Below are 12289 nucleotides of genomic sequence, written 5' to 3'. Positions count from 1 at the left end.
AGAAAGATTTGGAATTTTATCTTCCTCCACAGAGCGAGGTGTATTTATAAATACACTTTTTTTCTCATGAACAGTGAAAGATTTCTCCTTTCATGTTGGGCTCCCAGGGTAAGATTCAAACCTTTCAGGCTTTCGAGTGAGTTTGTGGGCCTGAGTTAAGGGGAACAGGACTCACCTTGTACCTGCAATCCTCCCCCGCAGAGAGGATCAGATCATTCACGGAATTCCAGTCCGTTTTCAAAACCAGCCCGTCGTGGGCCTTCCACTGAAAGGGAAAACATCAACTCAACCATTCTACAACTCCTGCTTTCCTTATTCACCCCTCCTTGGACTTGATGATCTTGGAGGTTTTCTTCCAACCTTAATGATTTTATGATTTAGAAAAATAAATTAAATAATGCCTGAACGAGGCAGAATCAAAGCAGAAAAATCTGCATTAAAATCCTTTACAAAATTTTAATCCAAAAAATTAAAATTCAGCAACTGCTTCTCAAGAAGGGAAAAGGGAAAAGGCTTCTGTAGCTTTATTTCTGTAAATAAATCTTATTAATTGATCAGAGTGTTGATGGTACCTGCAGAACTTTGGCATTTGGCTGGAGGGGTTTAATAATCAGCTGCTGCCCTGAGGTGTAGAGAACTTTGTCAGAGTCAGGGGCCCAGGACACTGAGTACACTGGAGTTCCTGTGGCAAGGGAAAAATACTCTATTTTTAATATTTATTACAATAATAATAATAAATAATATTGATGGTAAGATACAATCATGAATAATAAATAAAATATATAATTATATATGATATATAGATATAGATTTAATTATATATAATATATAGATATAGATTTTAGTACATAAAATATAACACAGTATATGTAATTAAATATATTTAATATATATAAAATTAAATATATTAATATAAATCCATAAAATAGATTTCTATTACATAAATATCTATGTAGATAACAGTGTATTATAGAAATGTACTTTACACATTCCTCAAGCCTCTTTATCTATTGCCATTTACCACATTATCAATTTCTAAAACTTTCACAAGTGAAAGGTTTTAAATCCAGAAAAGCACAGAAAACCAACAGGGAATCACTGCATTATTCAGATAAATACAGATTTTATTCACTGATCTATTCAGATTTTATCCACGGATACAATTTAGTCCCAAGTGTCACTCCAGAAACACAGAAAATCAAAATAATTCTCACCAAGATTCATCAGAAAATCAATCTTTTCACCCCAAATTATGAGGCTGGACACAAAAATGGGTGGAAAAAGTTTTGTGTTGCACCTAAATTGTTCTTTTTCAGATTTTTGGGTACCATAATTAACACAGATTTTTGTTTTGCTGCACAAACATCCCATTCACAAGCAACTTCCAAAATAAATGACAATAAATCCAGCTGGCCACAGGCTGGACAGATTTTTCCCAATTAACTGCAACTTTCTTAGACTGAAACTCTCAGAATTTTGTATCTGGACTAAAGCTGACTGTTCCATTTGAAAATCATGTTCCAGTTTTTCAAATTAGATTTTTTGAAAACAGAATAAAGCAAAAATTACATGGAAAAAGATCCAAGGAAAAAAAAGAATTTAAAAAAAGTCAGACTTGCCAACCATGCAAATATTTTCCATATTATTTGACAAGATTTGTCTCCTCTGCAGAAAAATCAAAGGATTTTGCTACTTGATTCCTTGAAACAAAACTAAGAAAGTTAAGTAAAAAGCTTCTCCAAGTATTAAACTCAGCAACTGAATTAAAATTGTTCAAATAAAATATTTTTAATGTGACTTTATGGTAATTAAAAACCCCAAGAGGCTTAAAAATGCTCTTACAGGGTAAAATTCTCAGTGACAATTTTGGCATATTAAATTCTATTTCCAAAAATGACTCAGGAATATTTTTGCATGGGAATATTTGGATGAGATTTAGATAATTAAGTGATTGAGCTGCCCTAAAATCATCCAGCATCTCCCCACTTCTCCCTGTGCAAAAAGCTGATTTTATTATGGTTAAACTCCATGTGAGCTCCCAAATATTCACCCTCCAAACTGAGCCCTGGTGTGGCTGCTCCTGAAGATTTCTGTGTTTCAGAGATTTTCTTTCAGGGAATTTTATCCCTTGAAAACCCAGAATGATGGCAGACTTTTTTAACTTGCCAACCATCAGAGCAGACAAGTCCCAGAAACACAACATATATTAAAGAAATGTGGCTCTGGCTGTTTTCCTCCTGGCAATTCCTGGTGAAAATGCCATAAATTCTGTCCCCAGCTGGAGCAGAAATTCTAAATAAACTCGGGGGTTTTTTTGTCCTTTCCCAATGCTGATCTAACAATCAGAGGAGTTTTCTATTTAAACCAAATGTTTGCCTTTTTTATGATGGCTGAGGACTTAACCACAATTTCCAGGGCTTAACAGCAGGAGCTGAGTTAACTCATTTCCTCCTGCACTTAACAAGGGCTGCCTTGGGAAAACGCTGCCAACACCCTGGAAAACCCAGAGGAACAGCCCCACTGCGGGGAGAAACAGGAATATTCCGGGAAAAAAGGCAGAAAATTGGGATTTGAGGAAGGAAGGTCTGGCTTATCCCACAGCACGCTTGGTAACAGCAAGAGTTTCGTGGGGGTTTGGATTGTCACAGGAGGAGAAACATCAATTTAAATAATTTTAGATCTTGGGAGGGTGTTTCCAAAAGGATATAGGTATCAGGAATGAATTCCTCCCTGGGGAGGGCTGGGATGGGATTCCCAGAGCAGCTGTGGCTGCCCCTGGATCCCTGGAAGTGCCCAAGACAGGTTTGGGACAGAGGGAGGTGTCCCTGCCATGGAGGGGATGAGCTCTAAGGTCCTTCCAAGCCAAACCATTCCAGGATTCCATGATAATCTTGTGGGTTCCCAACACATTGTCTAAGAAATCCATGGAAAAAAAGGTCTCCTCATCAAAATGGATCAGTGGAAGCCCAAATACAACATTTCAGTGAAAGGAGAAGGAACAAAAGGAAGAATTTGAAGGGAATCGAAGGAGGAATAAAGGCCAAAGACAGAACAGGCACGTGGCTCATCATCCCAAAACGCCAGCCTGGAAGTTTATTTCTAACACAAAGAGTGGAATGAGGCAGAGGAATGCTGGCAGCAGGGATTTTTTCAGCTCTTATTAAAGGAAGGGAAAAATTGGTTGAACATGATGCAGCATTCCTGCAGAATCCTGACCCCAGCTATGGCCATGCTCTCCACAGGGACTGTGGGGCTCTGACTCTGAATTTAAAGGATCTCAGGGCCTCACAAGATTTTCAGTTGAAAACACCAACACAAGGTGACAGTTGCTCCATGGGGACTCAACTGTGCTTTTGTGCTGCACCAGAAAGTTGCAGAAACCAATGAAATTCATGTTTCAAACGACAGCACGGAATTTACTTGATGTGCTTTTTCAAACCTCAAATAAGCAAATTAACGCATAAGAAACCTGACAACAAAAACTGAGAAATGTTAAAGAATGTGTGCTTCAGTTTGAATATTTCTTTTAAATTCTACTTCAGTTGGTTTATCTTTTTACCTGACAAACATTGCATGAGCACCAGAACTTCCTTAAAAGAAGTGCAATGCATTTTACATTCAGTGCTGTGGTTAAAATGCCTTCCCCAGGTTGAAAGCATTCAGATCATTTGTTTCAGACAGAGATAAGGGCCTGACATTTAACCCAAGCCCAGGTGCATGTGGTTTCTTCAAAAATGTCACAAGGTCACACGGGCTCCATCTATGAAGTCTGAAAAACAAAATTTAGCTGAGGATCTTCACTGAAATGGCACCAAATCCTCAGCGTGGGATGAGACTGCCGCCTAAAAATATTGCAGCACTTTGAATTTGAAAAATTAAATACTGTTTAAAAATCTTATTAAAATGCAACTCTGATTTATATTTAAGCTTAATGAAGGCTTTAACACCCTTGAACAAACCATCACTGCCATATTTAGGGTCTGCTGTTTAGCTGTATTTCAGAATAACCCAAATGAACAGGTTCTGATGGAGCTTTGAGCAAAGAACTCACCTTGCTGAGCCAAGGTGGATCTCAGCATTCCACTTTTAGACCAGATTTTCACTTGGCCGTCTTCCCCAGCTGCAAATGAGCACAGAAATCAGCAAATGCTATGCAATATTCAGTCTAATAAATGTATTTGTATTTGCTCGGGAAACACCGGAGTTAAAATAAACCCAGCTTTTCTTACAGGTGAATTCCTTTTGTTTAGCCTTCCAAACATGCAATAGGAAGGAAAAAATATTTAATATAGTTTTTTTGTTATTATCAAGAAATGCTCCTTTCCTGAAAATCCCTGAACTCTTTTCTGAAGCTGGTCCTAGGAAGGGAAAATCCACCATTATTTAAGCGTCCCTAATTCTGTATTTTTGATTCCTTCAATGGCCCAGAAGCTGCTGAGAGGAGTCTGAGAAGGCCCGGGGGAGCAGGAGCAGATTTGATGGATTAAACTGGAGATTTCACAGCTGATAAATGGTGGAAGTGAAGATAACTCTGTTTGGATGGCTTCAATTTTCTACCATAACTGTGTGTTACCAAATAACTCAGTTTATTTATTGAAGAATTCATTGCTAAACACTGCACAGCACAGTTAGGGCTGTTTTAGCAGCACACAGTTCCTGGTGTGGTGTCATTTTTAAAATGCTCTGGTCCTTCAGTTTAGGCCTCCCAGCTGCAATTAATGAGGAAAAAGAAATTACTGGATTCTTCCATTCAAATATAATTTATTTGCCACATTTCGGGTTTTTATATCTGGTCAATGTTGTTTTAAATGCTTTCAAAATGCCAAAAAACCCCACTCAAAATTAAAAATCTTATTTGTGCACATTTGATGCTGTTGAAATAAAACTATAAAAATATTTGAAGTGGTGCAGTAGCAATGATTTATTTCCTCTTCCTCCAAGTACAGCTGTGGTAGAAGAGGAGTTGATCTCCTCAGAATAAACTGGAAGTGGTGATGAATTCCCACACTCCCCAAAAAGTGTCAGTGTCATGCAGTCTCATAAAAAAAAGAAAGGGATTCAAAAGACAATTTTGACTTTGTCTTTGGAGAAGTTCCTGAGGCAAAGCTGTCTTTAAAAAGAACAATATTTCCATCCCTCTGGGATTTCAGAGGAGCAGGCCAGACAGAGTTCCTTGAAGCAGCATTTCAGAGTCTGGAAATGAGCAGATCCAAAATTATCTTCAGTTCTTGTGGCCTGAGCTGGAACCTGTCCAGGGGAATCAGCTGTGCTCCATCAGCAGGAGGCTGACACCACCAGAAACCCCAGCAAGGAGCCCAGGCAACTTCAGCAGCTCCCCTAAAACCCAGATGGAATCTGGGACAAGAACTGCCAAAAGCAACTCATTAACTAAAGATTTGGGACAAAAAATGGTGTAGAAATGAAGAAATTGTGGGCTCACCCCCCTAGCATTAATATCAACAGGCTGTAGGGGATAATTACTGATAATTAAGGAATAAAGCACAGGAAGATTCAAGATCAATGAGCCTTTTGGGCTAAAAAACCCCAAATGTGCAGGGATATAAATGGACCAACTTAGCCACTCTTTCTTGCAACAGACAGAAAAGAAAGAAATCAAATATTCTCCTTTCTGAAGTTCAGAACAGCCACAAAACCATCTAAGCACTCTGATATTAAAACACTTTCAGTTGGATTGGATGATTTAAATGAAAAGAGAAATATTTTTACTAGATCTGTTAATTAAAATGGACAACACTAAGTTAAAATAGCATTAATTAAATAGTGCAAAATGAACTCCTAGTAAACAAGGTGATAACAACCTCTGTGATAAATAAGACTCAAAAAAAAGCATATTATTATTTAAGTTTTCAAAGCACTTTATTAATTTAGGAATGCTCACCTGTAACCAGAGCTGTTCCCTCATAATTCCACCTTCCTGCAAGGACAGCTCCACAATGTGCTTCTACACTTTTCTCCACTCTTCCCAGCTTGGAAATCAAGTGGAATTTCCCTAAAAAAAAAAAGATACAGTGTATAGAATTCACATTGTGATAGATAATTAATTATATAATAATTATTATATTATTAATTACATTATACATTATTACAGCAGTGCTGGTACCTTCTGTGGAAAGCAGAGAAACCAAGGCAGCAACAACACAAAGAGAACATCCAGTTGCTTTTCACAGCTCAAATCAGAGCTATTCCTGCTCCCAGGCTGGAGCTGGGATGGAATCCCACAGCAGCCAACCCCAAAGTTTGTAATGACTTCAACAGAGGGATCGGGAAGTTTTTCTTCCCAAATAAGGGATGCTGCTTAAACCCAGGAAGATCAAATTTAAACTGGAGCAAAGAGCAGACAATGGAGAGCTTGGAAAAATGAGCAGTGCAGTAATTGAAATTAACTTCTTTAAAATCAAATTCTTTTTAGTATTATTTGATCTAAGCTGCCGGACTGAAGCACTGCAAGGAAGTTCCCGAGTGGCACAATCACCCAGCCAAATCTCTGCCAGTGCAAGATTTCCAAGGAAAAGACTTCTAACACTGATAAAAAACTATGGTTTGGATAAATCAGTTTATTTGAGCAGATCATTTAAAATTCCATGGAATCCCAGACTGGTTTGGGTTGGGAGGGACCTTAAATCCCAATGGGCAGGGACACCTTTCACAGACCCAGCTGCTGCAAACCCCCTCCAACACTTACAGGGTGTTGATTTAATGCATTCCATTCTTTTGTAATTATAAAATGGAATTTATCTCACGAATGTATCCCTTATTGTATAGAACGTCTCTCAGGTCTGAGATTTTCATGTCTCATGTGTAAACAGAAGCTGGATTTAGAGGAAGTCAATGTTAATTTCTCCAAGTCAATTGCCAAAATTGCCTTTTCTGCTTTTGCATGAAAACCAACTTTTATCTTCTGAGAAATATCTATTTTATTTTCTGCACCTTTTTCCATGCAGTGGTTTTATTCCACCCGTATCCAAGACCCTTTTCACTGGAGAATCCTTTAAGCCACTCTCCCAGGAGCAGGAATATTGCCATGCCATCACCTACAGGACTCAGCATGAAGCGGCTGAGCTCTTCAGAGCCATCACTTTTATCAGGATATACAGAATTCCATGGGAATTCCATCTTGAAACAGCCCCCACTGATCTAAGCAGAACCCCGGAATATTTCTGTGAGCAATTCCTCAGCTCATAAGAGACAAAGGAAATTCCAGATGTGGTGAAGTCAAACTACCAGGGAAATGGGCAACGTCAAAGTTTCAGCTAAAAGCCTGTTATCCAGGGAAATATTCAGGGAATATCCAGGGAATTATCCAGGGAAAACTCCACTATTTCCCCAATCTTCTGCATCCTCTCCTACTCCACAAGCTCCTATTCTCTCCCAAGGCCCCTTCCAAAGAGGGAAAGAGGAAATTGTAGCTGAGCAGGGAAGAACATGGTTACATGTAAAAGCAGGATCAACTTTCCAGAATTCCTCTGGAAAAAATGTGATCATCACTTAAAACTGTATCCTAATCCTTCTGCAGAACAGGGGAGATCAAGTTTTCATGGACAGCAGCTTTACTTCTGCAACTTCTTGGCTCTTCCAGCAGGGGAATTCACAACTGCTGCCAGTCAAATGCTTTTTCCATGGCATTCCCACTGGGAGGTTTCTCCATTTCCTTGGATTTCTGTTCAACTGAGGCAACAGAGACTTTCAAATTACAACTTATTCCACAAAAAAAAAGGAGAAAATTTTAGCCAAAATGCCTGGAGCAGGTAGAAGTGATTCACCTTAATCTCTGGTCCTTTGTTTTTATTTAGTACTGAAACCAGAACTGTGCTCAACCTGAAAATGACTCCCAGTTTTTGAAGGAATTTCCAGTGGGAGACTCCCAGCCTATCCAAACACAGAATATAAAACATGTATGTTTTGCACAGAATATAAAACATGTATGTTTTGTTCATTAACTTAACTCTTAAATGCTGACCTAATACAAAATTGTCAATTAAAAAAATTTAAAAAAAGGTCAAATCACTTATGATTTGTCCTTAATTTGAAGGTTAAAGCCAAAAATAATCTTATTTTTTATTAAAAATAGCAACAAGACCAATGTCAGTAGGAAATAAAAGAACAATATCCCCCAGGAGATGCATTTCAGAAGAAAACCCAAGGGGACTAAATTTACATTTGCTCTGATTTCAAACATCTGCAGTTCAACCAGGAATGAATGCAGCCCTGTAAAGACACTATGCTGCTTCTCCATTGCATTCAGCAAGGTTCCAGGAATCCTTATCACAGAGGGGACTTGGCTGGTGCAGGAAAACTCATTTAGGAAGAAAAATATGGCTGGGGGCAAAATCTTTTTGGGGAGAAGGGGCAAAAAAAAAAAAAACCCAAGGGAAAAATCTTTTTGGGGAGAAGGGAAAAAAAGCCCAAGCAATCCTCGAAGCTTCTTGCTCCTCAAATAATGCCTTGTATTTCACTGACACTCAAGGGTACGAAACAATAAGTATTTTAAATTTATTAATTTTTAATTTTATTATTTTAAATGTTTTAAGTTGCCTCACCATCAGAGCTCGTCAGAACAAAGCTCTCAGCCTGGGATTGCTTCTTGCCACCAACGGCTCTGGGAAACCAGTGCAGATCTAAGGGATAAACATCCTCTGGCAGCTTCAGCACCCGAGTGGTCTCGCTGGTCACTGGGTTCCATTTCATGATCTGGTGGTCATCGCTGCACGAGTAGAGCTCATCAGCTGTGGTCCAGCCCACACAGCTCACCAAGTCCTTATGTGGCAATCAGTTAAGGAATCTGAAAAGTTTAGCTGCTAAAAACAATCAAACACCCCATCTCGACTGCTCAGAACTGAAGGGACAATACAGGAAGATTATTTTGATAAGATTGCGTGGGATGTTTAATACTAAAAAAAAAAAAATCATCATTTTTTTGCTCCTATGTGCCAAGAAGAGCTGGCAAAAAATCAGTCCCAAATGAAGCCAATTTTCATTTCATAAAAGGGAAATATTTCATAAAAATAAAATTCTTATAATGATGTAAAATTATGGAAACATGGCTAAAATGTTGGGTTAGTGAAGGGTCTTAGTGCAAAATACAAGTGCAAAGCATCCAGCTATCATTCAAAAGTGTTGGTTTATTCACACTACATCATCAGTAAGTGTTCAATATCTCCTAAAATATTGTCCTTAAAGGCTGCACTCAATGACAAGGGGAACAAAAGAAAAACAGGGGAAAAAAGCCATCTGCAATTTACTAATATTTTACTGAAACTTCAACAGCAAAAAAAAATGTTTTCTGGAAGAGTCTGTTCAGAATGAACACGATGTTCCATGTTTTCTTCTGTGACAAAGGATATGTTTTGGCTCCTTCAAAAGGGAAGTCTTCAGTCTCATCTTAGTTGTTCAGATGGAGCATTAAAACCATGTGTTATAACTGTAATAAATGAAAACAAAAACATATATAAGTATGGGTAATTAACATAATATATCTGCATACACAAGCAGCCAAAATTAAAGAGGAAAACACACTAAAATGAAAAGTTCTGAAGTAATATTACATCACTACAGGGGAAAAACAAGCACCAAGAAATACCTGAGTTTAAAGAGAATTCTGTTTTCACATTATCCAACTGAGTATGGACAACTTGAAGAAAAAATGGTGCTGTGGACAGTGAATCCTTAAGGTTGGAAAGACCTTTAAGATCCAGCCTGAAACATCAGAGCTTGGAGCACTGGAGATCCCTTGTGCTGACACACAGCCAGGAAGGGAAAACGTGATATTTTCCTTTCCAAGCCCAGAACTTTATTATCATTTTAAAAGCATTTCAATCGCTCTGTATGTGCCGCTGACAGGCTGAACGCCCACCCTGGGCCGTGCACAGGTACATCCATCACTGCCAGCCCACGTATTCCCTCCGTCCCAAGGAATCCAGCAGGGCTCCGCTGGGGGTTTTAGGAGAGATGTGGCAATAGCCAGGAATTACAAGCAGGAATTATAAACAGGAATTACCGGGGGTCGGAGAAGCCAAAGTGCCTCCTCACGCCTCCTCCCTTTCCCATCCGGAGCTGAGGATCGGGGCCGGCGGAGGAGAGCGGGATGGAATGCCAGAGGAAAGGATGGGGCAGCGCCGGGAGGGAAAACTAGCGGGCGGCATAGGGAAGGCAACGGGAAGGGATAGGGGCAGAGCAGGAAGGGGAAAGAATGCCACAGCAGGATGGGGGGAATGCCGAGAAGGAAAAGCAGCCGGAATGCGGGGCAGGGAGAAGGAGACACCGAACCCTCGGGGCAGCCTCGGCCACCACCGCCCGCGCCTGTTCCCTCCGCTTCCAGCTTTCCAAGAAGCAATTATCCAACCCCTCCGAGGCTCGGGGCTCCCCCGCCCTGCCCTCAGCTGTCCCCCGGAGCTCTCCCTCCTCTCCATCCGCCCGTCCCACGCCCGGCCGGGGGTCACGGCTCCCGACCCTCTCGCCCACCGCGGCGGTGACTCAGCCGAGGGGAGGGGGCCGGCGCCGCCGCCGCCCCAGCGCGCCTTTACCTGCGCGGGCAGCGGGGGAGCGCGCAGAGCGGCGGCCGGAGCCCGCTCCCGGCGGAGCCCGCTCCCGGGGGAACGCGGGACGGTCCCGCCTGCTGCTCCCGCCGGATCCCGGGATGATCCCGCCGGCTGCTCCCGGCCGATCCCGGGATGATCCCGCCTGCTGCTCCCGGCCGATCCCGGGATGATCCCGCCTCCCTGTCCCGCTCCCGTCGCCTCAGGAGCGGCGGCTCCCGCTCCCCCCAGCCGCCAAGCGCCGCCGTCGCTATGGCGACTTCTCGCGAGAACGCATCCTCTTCATCCTCCTCCTCCTCCGCCACCTCACGGGTCCCCCTCCGGCCCCCCCAAGGTGCCACGGCGCCGCCCGTTAATTAATTAAACCCGCTTCAAAATCGCCGCGCTCTCACAATTTTTAATTTTTTTTCACTTGTAAAAGGATTTTTAAAATATTTTTAAAATTAATTTTAAACCGGCGCGCGTCGCCCAGCAACCAAGCGCCGCCCACTGACCTACTTCTAAAATTTAAATTAACCCTTTTCTCCGCCGGCACGGCCTCGAGACTGCGCTACCGCGCCGCCCTCACCCCCTACTGTCTGCCACCCCTCCGTCTCTGCCCCGAAAAAGCCGCTCCCGGCGGATTTCTGGGCGCTTTCCCCTCCCTGCTGTAACGAACACAAGATGGCGGGCGGGGGCGGCGGTGCCGTTCAAACCCGCGGGCCCGGCCCCTCCCGTCCCAGCCTGCCCCGCGCTTTTCTAACGAATTTCGGTTCGAGTTCGCCGTTTCGGCGCCATTTTCGAGTGTGGAAGCGGCCGAGCTTCTACAGCAGCCGGAGCTGCCCGCGCTGCCGCCGCCTCGCTGGGGCACGGAGCCGCCGGGACGAGCAGGTACGAGCTCGGCGGGAGGAAGCGATGGCGGTTCGCCTCAGGGCGGTGGGGTGGGGGGGCTTCGCGGCGGAGGAGGTGCCCTCAGGGGGTGCTGAGGGGACGGTGCTGATGCGGAAAAAAAGAGATGCTGGGGGAGTTGAGGGCAGACAAGGGATGCTGAGGTGGAGATTAGGACTTCTGAGGGGAAGGTGCTAAGGGGGAGACAAGTGGTGTCGAAGGGAAGGCGCTGAGGGGGAAGGCGAGGGGTGCTGAGGGGATGATGGCAGGAGGTGCTGGGGGATCGGCGGGTTCTGCCCCGCGCCTCATTTCCCCACTTCCCTCCCGGCCCGGAGGGAGCAGGAGCGGCGGTAGCGCCTCTTCCCGGGCCGGGCTGCCCCGCTGAGGGCTCCCCTGAGGGCTCCGGGCCCGGCGGCTCCGGGCCGGCTGCTGTCGGCACAGGGCTTTGAGGAGCGGCTCCCCGAGGGGCTGTGCAGCCCAAGGGCTCCCGCTGTGCCCTGAGGGACCCCCGCGGACCCCGAGGACGGGGAAGTTCAGAGACGCCTTTGGGTAGCGAAGAGACCCGATTTTAATCTGCTTGGAGCAGGGAGCCTTCTAGCCCCGGCTCTGCCTGCTGCTTTGATGCTTGAAGGGTGAGAGAAAAATCCCAAGAAAGCTCTTAATGATTGGCCATTCGCTTAAACGAGCTGGACTCGATGATCCCCGTGGGTCCTTTCCAACTCGGAATATTCTGGGATTCTGTGACTTGGAAAGAGCGTGACAAGGGTGCAGCCTGGCTCCTTAGGCTTTAAGAAAGCCCCAGGTTTGTCACTGACAGGGCTTGTCTCTATCAGGTTTAATCGGTTGTTAATAAGGAAGCTTTTCTGTCC

The 12289-nt window shown here is 43.5% G+C and overlaps 1 protein-coding gene across 3 annotated transcripts in view; it reads right to left on the bottom strand.

The window, feature by feature from the left end:
- IFT80 (intraflagellar transport 80) overlaps positions 1 to 11358 on the bottom strand; it is a 33350-nt gene extending 21992 nt beyond the window's left edge. Inside the window, exons 1-8 of one of the 3 annotated variants that reach the window (XM_038145896.1) lie at positions 10542 to 11358; positions 9599 to 9649; positions 9363 to 9439; positions 8559 to 8780; positions 5900 to 6010; positions 4052 to 4120; positions 573 to 682; positions 176 to 265 (exon numbers count right to left, since the gene is read on the bottom strand). In XM_038145896.1, the coding sequence (XP_038001824.1) occupies positions 176 to 265; positions 573 to 682; positions 4052 to 4120; positions 5900 to 6010; positions 8559 to 8780; positions 9363 to 9399 (639 nt within the window). In that variant the 5' untranslated portion in view covers positions 9400 to 9439; positions 9599 to 9649; positions 10542 to 11358. The remainder of the gene's footprint in view (positions 1 to 175; positions 266 to 572; positions 683 to 4051; positions 4121 to 5899; positions 6011 to 8558; positions 8781 to 9362; positions 9440 to 9598; positions 9650 to 10541) is intronic. The other 2 variants (XM_038145895.1, XM_038145897.1) reach the window with 2 other exon arrangements.
- Positions 11359 to 12289: the final 931 nt, after the last annotated feature.

This window comes from Motacilla alba, chromosome 9, assembly GCF_015832195.1.
Source record: "Motacilla alba alba isolate MOTALB_02 chromosome 9, Motacilla_alba_V1.0_pri, whole genome shotgun sequence".
In the NCBI taxonomy this organism is placed as follows: domain Eukaryota; kingdom Metazoa; phylum Chordata; class Aves; order Passeriformes; family Motacillidae; genus Motacilla; species Motacilla alba.
The sequence above is the reverse complement of the archived record's forward strand: the minus strand, read 5'-3'. Positions and strand labels throughout refer to the sequence as shown.